Below are 10,232 nucleotides of genomic sequence, written 5' to 3' on the forward strand. Positions count from 1 at the left end.
TGGATCAAGTTATTGTTGAGTGATCTAGGTATTGATCAAACGGACTCCATGCAGTTATACTGTGATAATAAGGCCGCCATCAACATCGCTCACAATCCAGTTCAACATGACAAGACAAAACATGTTGAGATTGATCGCCACTTCATTAAGGAGAAACTCACTAGTGGTACCATTTGTACTCCTTTTGTCCAGTCTGGTGAACAACTTGCTGACATTCTCACCAAGGAGGTTGGGAATAAACCATTTCATGACATATTAGGCAAGCTGGGCATGAGAGATATCTTCGCACCAACTTGAGGGGGAGTGTTAGCATATTATATTAGCCGAAAGTGTTAGCATATTATATTAGCCGAAAGTTACACTAGGGTCTGTAATCATTTTATGCCCTCAGGGATCATCTTGTAATTGTATTTCTTGTAAACCCTAATCTTCATTTATAAATAGGGGGTGATATTCTATCATACCCTAAGCTGGTTACTCAAGCTTCAATTACTAGAACAGAAGATTTGCAAATCCGAAAGAGGACTTTAAAGGTTTTGTTTTAACCATCCTCAAATCCCTCAAACTCAAGTCAAGGTTTCAACACTTGACTGAAGATCTGTTCAAGAGCAGGCTATCAAAGCCCATAAGATAAGATCGTAATACAATGAAGAAGAGAAACAACAAAATCTGTACTACAGAAAAGTGGAAAAATAGAAAGGTACATAGAATGTAGCCCTTTCTTTATGAATTTTATTCTACATTTTGGGTCTAGTTTTTAAGTCTTAGAATTTGCATCTGCAATGTGCATCAGAAAACAGGTCCCTAGAGAAATTTGCTACTAGGGAAATAAATTTTCAAACTTGATAAAAGGTTTCTCATATGGCTTAACAATATATGGGTTGCTAAACTTTTACTTTTTTTGGGTGAATAGCTAAACTTTTACTTCAACTTAACCTATGAATTTAAGGAAAGGTGTCCCCAAAAAAAAATACAAATGCAAAGACAGCTTTGAGAAAACTTCTAAAAGAATTTATTTTTTAAAAAAAATAATAATAAAAAAAAATAAAGGAAGAAGAAAGCAAAAGTACATACGGAATCCTTAAAACGACCTTCTTCAATGTCCATGCCACAGGAGAGAAGTGGCTCATCCACAGAACTATATTTTCTGCAAGTAAATGCATCAAATCTTATAAATCATAATTACATTAGTCAATATGAAAACTACACAAGGAATGATGATTAAATAAATTTACACATGCTAAAATGCTAAGGTAACTTTCAAGTTTCAACAATCACATACTAATTGAAAATTTACCAACAACCTAAACATAAACCACACAAGAGAGAAAATGTACTTATCCAAAAACAAAAGGGCAAGAGAGAAAAAGGTTCATAAAGGAAACCAACGAGTGTTTTTTTTTTTCCGTAGTGTTCAATTGTAAAAATAAGAATAGATTGCCAAAAAAAGCAACAACTTGATCCACAAGGTTCTAGTATTCTAAGGGACGGTCTAACAAAACTAAAAAAAAAATTAGCTCAGAAACATTTAGTGCTAGATTATTAGAAGCAAGTACCTTGGTATATAACATTCAAAGGCAAATTTTCAATTCAAATTCAGTTTAAATATAACCTTTTGATGTAGTGAAATATGAGAGAATCATGAAAACCTATCAGCTAACCAGAGTAAAATAAGAAGCATGTTGCTCAATTTACCCAGTTATAATGAGATTAATGGCAATGATTATGAAAAAATTTAAGTACAAAAGGGAAGAAAAAAAACTCCATGTCAAGAAAATATCCATTCACACCTCTGACTAAAAACAGAGTCCACTGTTTACATTGGTACTACTAAATATTGAAAGGTGACTAAACACATCAATATTCTAATGTTAATATTAACATTACTCAATAGGTCACACTTTCTACTTTGCATATACAGAAAATAAAATCATGAAGACGTGGCTTTAACTGATTTATTAGAATTTAGATCCCTAGGTTCCTCTTGGTTGTATCACTCATTCATTTTATCTATATAATTGTTCTTTCTTCTATCTTTAATCAACTGTGTGTTTTCTATTCAGAGTACAGCACTAAATTATAATGTACAATGCTTCCATCCCATGATTACGGTTTCTTGCCTAATTCCATGTGTGTAATCTTCACATTAGATGCTCGGTATTATAGTTAATATTGTCCTAATAATACAACTTGTATGTCTCAAAAAGTAACCAAAGAATTAAACACTTAATAGGTGCAACCAGAATTGCACGTTACATATTTTTAGTACAAGTTTTTTTTCTCAAGAACAAGAGATTATAAGAACGGATAACAAAATGACACTACCTGCTTGTGGGAGATGTCCGCTTTATTCTGATAATGTTAATGCAGATGCCAAACAGGATATCCACTGAAAGAACACAACTCTCTTTAAGACATCTTAAAGCCTGCCACATAAAACTTCCAATTCAAATGAATATATCCAATACACAGTTTGAAGCACATATACTTGATATCTGAGGTAGCTAAATCAAGAGAATTAACCAATAAAGAAATAATCAAATTTTAGTAACTAAGAAGAGTCAAAAAAGTGTTTTCAGAATATTAATTTCAATCAAGACCTAGAAGGCCTTCTTTCCAATGGGTTTTATGCAATGAATACTATAGATTTGATTGTAAACATTAATATTGTTGTATTTATTGAGATTGGTTCGCTTTACACTTGATTTAAACATTTTAGAACGATCCAAAATCCAAGCTATCATATAATAATAAAAACCAACAATGCAAACTTATACCATACAAATTTATTTATTTCCTCTTTGGCTTAATTGTTTACTGCAGACATCATGTAGAAAATTTGAGATATAGGTCCATTGCAAATGAATCACTACTGAGTGCCTTCAAAATCAACAGGTGCACATGATTTCTTTTAACAAGTGACGTGTATTACATATGTAAAGAAATAGCCAAAAGGTCATAACCTTTGAACATAAAGACTATAAGAGATCAAAAAAGCTCAACATGAACTCTTCTATAAAATCTACACGAGCAAAAGAGGATTCACAAAACAATCTTTTACACCAAAAGCGAAAGGTATGCAATATACACAGATTTTCACACCTCCAAACTGTCTCTTCAAAGTTTGCATATTCATTTCTCTCCACAAGCACCACATTACACACAAAGCGCTACCATCCATTATTTTTTCTCTCTCCATCCTACGTCCACATCCCAAAACTCGAATAACTTAAGAATGGAAGCCAGCATCAACCAATGAATATCAAAGTAGAAAATAGAAGACACCATAACTCCAAGGCATCGTCACAATGAATTAACAAATTATATACTGTCTCCTCTACTATACGGCACATGTAACACCTCTCTAGAAGTCCAGATCCTCTCTCTTCATCAAATTATCAATAGTAAGAATGGACTCTAAAGAAGCCATACAAACAAAGAAATGCAACCTCTGTTGGGACACCAAATTTCCAAACAACCTGAAGTGTTATCCAAAGTGCCCACAGTAGATTGTTGGAACAAACAACTGCTCAAAGTGATTAAGGTTTAGAAAGGGTGCAAGTGCAACTTAAGTATTTATACACTGAACAGGAACCCTTCGTGTGTGGACAGACTCCCTTGCAAAAGTAAATCAAACACATGGATGTAGCACAATTATATGGTAGGCAGTGAGATTGACCAATTACTATAAAATCTTAACTTGTTATGCTATGTTTGGTTCACTGGAATGAAAGTGGAATTGAATGGAATGCTCATTCCTTAGCCTTCCTACAAAATGACCATTCACTTAAAAATACAACGGTAAATGATGATTCTATTTGCAATGTATTTTCATCCTATTTTTAGTGAACCAAACATGAGAATAGACATGATGACGGAATGATCATTCTATTCCACCATCATTCCAATGAACCAAACACTAACTTAGAGAAAATATATAACTTTCAAGTATTTATATACTCAACTTGGATAAAAGGGATCTTAACATACACAAACAAATCCTATCATACTTACTTAACAATCGAAGCAATAAGAAACTCAAAAACAACACCCTAAATGAACGACAGAGGGGAAATTTAACATGGCAAGGCATCTCATTCTTGTTATGCAATAGAAGCTTCTTTGATACAACAAATCAGATGGTTACTACAAAGATTGGGAAAAAGTGGCTTCAAGTAGCAAAAAAAATATACCTCCTGTGAAGAAAAAGCTGTTTGCAGAAAAGGGATTCCCAATAATGGTTTCATGACCCACCAAAAGCACAAGATCCGGTTGCATAAAGTAGCAAACCAGTTGTTACAGTTTGAGATGAGTAGAATGGTAACCTACAGTATGTGATACAATGGAAACCAGAAGCAACATCACAGAATAGAAAAACGAAGCTCTCAAGTTCAAGTTTCATGGTACTGTTGCTACTTTATAAAAGCTTACCCATATCAAGCATTGAGAACCTCTAAAAAGCCAGTCATGATATGGACTATTGTAACCATTAAGTGCTTCCTTCAAACCCAAAGCCATGTCAAAAAATGCCACAAAAGCTCTGAGAGCAGGAATAGCACGCAGAAAAACCTTCTCTAAAAAGTATATCTGCATAATATTTGTCAACCATTAATTTATAGAACACCTTTCTTCATTCAAAAAAGCATAGGCAAACCCTTCCTTGGTAATTTTTAAATGAAATAAACTAATCAACTACATGGTATAACATGGAATATTTGTTGCATGGTTCAGAGATTAAATAGTAGCAAATGTTGACGAAAAAAAAAAACATGCAAACACTAAGAAACACCCTCAAAATTAAAGAAAGTCCATAGACCAATAACATACTAATATTTTGGTCCCAATAAAAACCAGAATCAAAGTGGAAACAGACAAAGGTTATTAGCAACGGAGGGGAAAATAAAAACAAAAGCAAAAGAAGAAAATGATAAGAATATGGTTCTTGCATTGTAACTAACAATTACAACATTTATAACTTATGAATACAAAGTTCTTATTTTACTTGGGAATTCAAATTCTATCAATTATCATGTGCCACCCGATATATGATAACGGAAACAAGAGCTTGTAGCTTTCTCTTGTTCTTTTCTACCACAATGTCTCTCCTCCTCTCTTCTTTGTTCTTTCTGTCGTTCTCTCATACACCTTACTTTTTATATTTGATTAATCATAAAAGAATCAAGTGAAACAAATTTCAAAAATTAACTAGCATCAATGTCATGGCCAGTGGGAAAGTGAAAGAGAAATCTTGATGAAAACCAGCCATCCTCACACTAGATTTTCCAGAGACTAAAAAACACCAGAAAAGACTCAAAACTTTATAATAGCAAAACTGGAATCATTTAGCTAAAAAGATATCCCCCAAAATCTAGTAAATATCAAATTTGATTTTGGGAATACACATTGCTTTTCACAGCAAAAGTCAAAGTAATGCTTACTCAAGGCAAAGTAAGTACTTCTAAATACAAACCAAAGGGTACATCCTCAATCAGCACACAGTTGTTGAGATTGAGAACAGAAATGTGAGATGTGCAGTGTGCTGAAATTACTAATTTTTATCAGCAAGTTTCGCAGGAGACAAGATAGAAGAAGATGACAATAGAATTACCAAACTCAAGTGATTGTTGTATCATATTCGAACAGTGCTAAACTTTCCCAGAAAAAAAACAAAGGTGTTCATAATGACCTACCCTCCCAGTTCCTCCGGCAGTCCTCTTAGTAATTCCAAGTACAGTGATCATAACCAAAGTCATTATATTGATTCCAAAACCTAGCACCGTAGAAACTGTTAAAGGAAAACATATCATAACTACATATAATTTAGTGTTCAAGAGCAATGCAAAATCAATCATTAAAAAAAAACAAAAATAAAAAAAAAAGGATATATGTTGCTGAAACACTCTGAGAATCCATTTCCATCCCAAACCTGAAAACCAGAGAGAAAAAATGACTATATTTCCAATAATATCACAGAAAAACCATGTGTACTCAACAATTCAAAACCAGCACATTGTTATGTGTTTGTGAGCTCATCAATGAATGAAACACACAAAAAGGTAGTACGCCATATAGCACTAAAACTTGTATTAGACCCACTTCAGTAGTTCAGTGAAGTTGATTACTTTCTCAGGTCTCAAATTATGGGGAATTTCAAATTGGAAATTGTTAGGTTTTTTTTTCTTTCCATGCAGTCTGAAGAAACCGGTATAGCCTTTTTCTGCTTGGCTTCTGAGAAAATAGAGAAAATAATTGGGTAATGTTATATTCGTTATCACTGTTAAAATTCAAAGACTCGGTCAAGGTGGACACCAGAAGGCTTTATGGAGTCTAAAATAATAAAAGCCGAGGTCCTCATATTTAAATTCCTCCTTTCTTCTTACATTTTCTAGAGAAACCAATATAACCTTTACACTCTGTTTGGTTGCTGAGAAAATTTAATCAAGCAAAGGGGAAGAAACAAAATTGAGGTGCAACTAAGTGCAAACCCAAGATTTAAAGGCTCGTATCTGTTCGTTTTAATGGTGTTTTCTGATCAACCAAACGGAACGTAAAATTGGGTCATACGAGAATGATTGAAGAGAGAAAATCACAAAACGATGTGTTCGAATGTTCAGATTTGAAAGGGAAAAAAAAAATGAAGAAGAAGAAGAAGAAGCGTACATGGGGAGAATTAGGGCAAATGAGGTTCATGAACCCCATGCCTGTGTTCTTGCGAATGCCACAGCCAAAGAGAGTATAGACTATGACTACAACGGAGAAGAGAGAGAGTACTTCGGTATTGCATTGACTGCCTCGGATCGTCAACAAGCATTCATCAGTAGTTCACCAACTTATTTTTGGTTAATTAGACTCTGCCCCTTAAAAGTATTACTTTACTATTTTTCCGTTAGAGAATGGGGGCATTTTCCTAAATAAGTCAAAATACTAATTCAATTCTCAAACTAAGCCTAGTTTTGAAAGAATTCTCAAAATAGGCTAAATCGTGATTCACAATCACGCTTTCAATGTGTGTGCGCCTGTGTCGTGTGAAAATTGGAAAGTCTTAAAATCATGGTTATAATACGCGCTTTTAATTAAGAAATCGCGGTTACAAAAGACACTTTTAATTTTTTTTTTTTCTGAAATCGTTGTTCTGAACCATATTTTTAAAGAAAGATTATTTTCTGAAGAAAACGTGATTCCAAACCACGCTGTCACTGTGTGAAAAAAGCGTGGTTATAAACCACGCTTTCAACACTGCCCTCACATGTACTCACAAACCTTCTCACTTTGACTCTGACACCAAACACAAACAAACACTCACACACACAGTCACACTCAATATATATATATTGTACGGGAAAGAAATAAACCTTCTCGTATAATCCTGTTGATCAAGTCTGCGCTCCTCCGTATGTCGTCGCTTAGTCACCTGAAAACACAAACGTGAGCTAGCCGGCAGGTGTGTGCCAGAAACCTCTCCGATACCTAAGTCAGTAAGCTTGACAAATAGACAAAAGCTCTGTGTATTCAGAAAGCAAAGTTGTGTGTTACCTCCCCAAAGATAATATTTGTGAGCTTTTATAGGTTTCGTGTGACACAATCCTAGTATGACTTTTACTTCTCCATGCAAAGTCCTCTTAGGATTCTTACACCTGAAAGATAATGATTATCCTTCAACACCCCCCTCACTGCTTGAACCAAGTGAGATGGTTTTTACCATGGCCGAACTCCAACATGACCGAAGTAATTATAGCTATGTCGAGCCACAAAGTAGGCCGAACTAGCTCTTCATTTTACTTCTCTTACGTCGGCTTCTCATGCACAATACACGGCGTGGTTAGGCCGAACTAACAAGTCGTAACCAGTATAACTCCAAGACCGGTCTAACGCAAAGGTACTGTTAGACCGATCTAACTTCGTTATTACGTCGGACCGGACTAGCTTTGAAGTCTTAGGACCGGACTAACTTCGGAATATCCATACGACCGGAGTGACTTACGTGGCCCTTTATACTGTGGCTCATAACGGCCCATTACCTAGCTCGGCCCAATTTTCACATAAATTACCCTCTCATATATATACTTATATATATAAACTTTATTTCATAAAATTGAAATCAATATTAAATATATATAATAATTTATAATAACAAATAATAATTAATTATATAAAATAATTATTTTTTATTTTAATTCTTAATTTTTTTTTATTTTACTGTTCAGGGATAAAATTTATTTTTTTTATTTTAGGATTTAAAGTTTAATTCTTAAATTTTTTATTTTATTTTATTTTAGGGTTTAAGATATATAATAAAAAAAAATTATCCCTAAACTAGAAATTCTAAACCCTAAATCCTAAACCCTAAAATAAAAATAAATAAATTTTAAGAATTAAACCCTAAATTCCAAAAAAAAAAAAAATAATAAATTTTATCCCTAAACAGTAAAATAAAAAAAAATAAGATAGTAAATTCTAAACCTAAATTTTTTTAGGAGAAAAAATTAAGATAGTAAATTCTAAACCCTAAATTTTTTTAGAATTTACTATCTTAATTTTTTTCCCTAAATTTACTATCTTAATTTTTTTTATTTTACTGTTTAGGGATAAAATTTATTTTTTTTATTTAAGGGTTTAAGGTTTAATTCTTCAAATTTATTTTTTTTATTTTAGGGTTTAGGATTTATAAAAAATAAATAAATTTTAAGAATTAAACTATAAATTCTAAACCCTAAATCCTAAATCCTAAAATAAAAATAAATAAATTTTAAGAATTAAACCCTAAACCCTAAAATAAATAAATAAAAAAAATTTATCCCTAAACACTAAAGTAGCGTTTGGTAACATTTATGTTTTGGTTTATGTTTATAAAAAATTTATAAACTGCTTTCTGTTTATTTTTAAAAAAACATAAATTATAAACCAACGATTTTTTCAAAAAAAAATTTCAATAATTTTTACAAACCACGTTTGTGAGTGCATGTGAAATTATTGAAATTTAAATAAACTGGTTTCTAAAATAACGTGGTTTGTAAAAATTATTGAATTTTTTTTTTTGGAAAAATCGTTGGTTTATAATTTATGTTTTTCTAAAAATAAATAGAAACCAGTTTATAAAATTTTTATAAACATAAACCAAAAACGTAAATGTTATCAAACGCTACTTTAGTGTTTAGGGATAAATTTTTTATTTTTTTTTATTTTAGGGTTTAATTCTTAAAATTTATTTATTTTTATTTTAGGGTTTAGGATTTAGGGTTTAGAATTTATAGTTTAGGGATAAATTTTTTTTTTTTTTATAAATCCTAAACCCTAAAATAAACAAAAAAAAATTTTAAGAATTAAACTTTAAACCCTAAAATAAAAAAAATAAATTTTATCCCTAAACAGTAAAATAAAAAAAATTAAGAATTAAAATAAAAAGTAATCATTTTATATAGTTGATTATTATTTATTATTATAAATTATTATATATATTTAATATTGATTTCAATTTTATGAAATAAAATTTATATATATATATATATATATTGAGTGTGACTGTGTGTGTGAGTGTTTGTTTGTGTTTGGTGTCAGAGTCAAAGTGAGAGGGTTTGTGAGTGCATGAGAGGGCAGTGTTGAAAGCGTGGTTTCTAACCACGCTTTCTTCACACAGTGAAAGTGTGATTTGGAATCACGTTTTATTCAGAAAACAATCTTTTTTTAAAAATGTGGTTCAGAATAGTGATTTCAGGAAAAAAAAAATTAATTAAAAGCACCTTTTGTAACCGCGATTTTTTAATCAAAAGCGCGTTTTGTAACCACGATTTTAAGACTTCCCAATTTTCACACGAGACAGGCGCACACATGTTGAAAGCGTGGTTGTGAACCACGATTTAGCCTATTTTGGGAATTCTTTCAAAACTAGGCTTAGTTTGAGAATTGAATTAGTATTTTGGCTTACTTAGGGAAATGCCCCTAGAAAATGCCCCAGACCTCAGTGGGCCGACCGTCACCACCCCTACTGTTTTTTTATTGGGTCAAATTTTTTTTTTTTTTTTTTTCCAGTCTTGCTCTCAATGCCCCTCATGTGGAGGTGGGGGTGCTGGGGGTCCCTAGCAGTGTTGTTTTTCATTTGGAGCCAACTTCTCTCTAGTCTGGACTAGGTGTTGTTAGGAACTATGAAACTTGATTTTGATAATCTAAACTGTTTATTTTGTAAAATAATGTATATTTTTTTTTAAAAAAAATACCAATCTAATAATCGTAGCATT

The 10,232-nt window shown here is 32.2% G+C and overlaps 1 protein-coding gene across 6 annotated transcripts in view; it reads right to left on the reverse strand.

Moving 5' to 3' along the window:
- ABCC13 (multidrug resistance-associated protein 11) overlaps positions 1-6,873 on the reverse strand; it is a 103,162-nt gene extending 96,289 nt beyond the window's left edge. For 4 of the 6 annotated variants that reach the window (XM_082908750.1, XM_082908749.1, XM_082908748.1 and 1 more), the window contains exons 1-7: positions 6,661-6,873; positions 5,886-5,926; positions 5,691-5,778; positions 4,432-4,587; positions 4,194-4,325; positions 2,326-2,426; positions 1,075-1,147 (exon numbers count right to left, since the gene is read on the reverse strand). In XM_082908750.1, coding sequence (XP_082764876.1) covers positions 1,075-1,147; positions 2,326-2,426; positions 4,194-4,325; positions 4,432-4,587; positions 5,691-5,778; positions 5,886-5,926; positions 6,661-6,699 — 630 coding nt within the window. In that variant the 5' untranslated portion in view covers positions 6,700-6,873. Of the gene's footprint in view, positions 1-1,074; positions 1,148-2,325; positions 2,427-4,193; positions 4,326-4,431; positions 4,588-5,608; positions 5,779-5,885; positions 5,927-6,660 lie in introns of those variants that run through there. The other 2 variants (XM_082908752.1, XM_082908751.1) reach the window with 2 other exon arrangements.
- Between the last annotated feature and the right edge of the window lie 3,359 nt (positions 6,874-10,232).

Source organism: Camellia sinensis, chromosome 15 (genome assembly GCF_055761805.1).
Source record: "Camellia sinensis isolate YWXY chromosome 15, ASM5576180v1, whole genome shotgun sequence".
Taxonomy (NCBI): domain Eukaryota; kingdom Viridiplantae; phylum Streptophyta; class Magnoliopsida; order Ericales; family Theaceae; genus Camellia; species Camellia sinensis.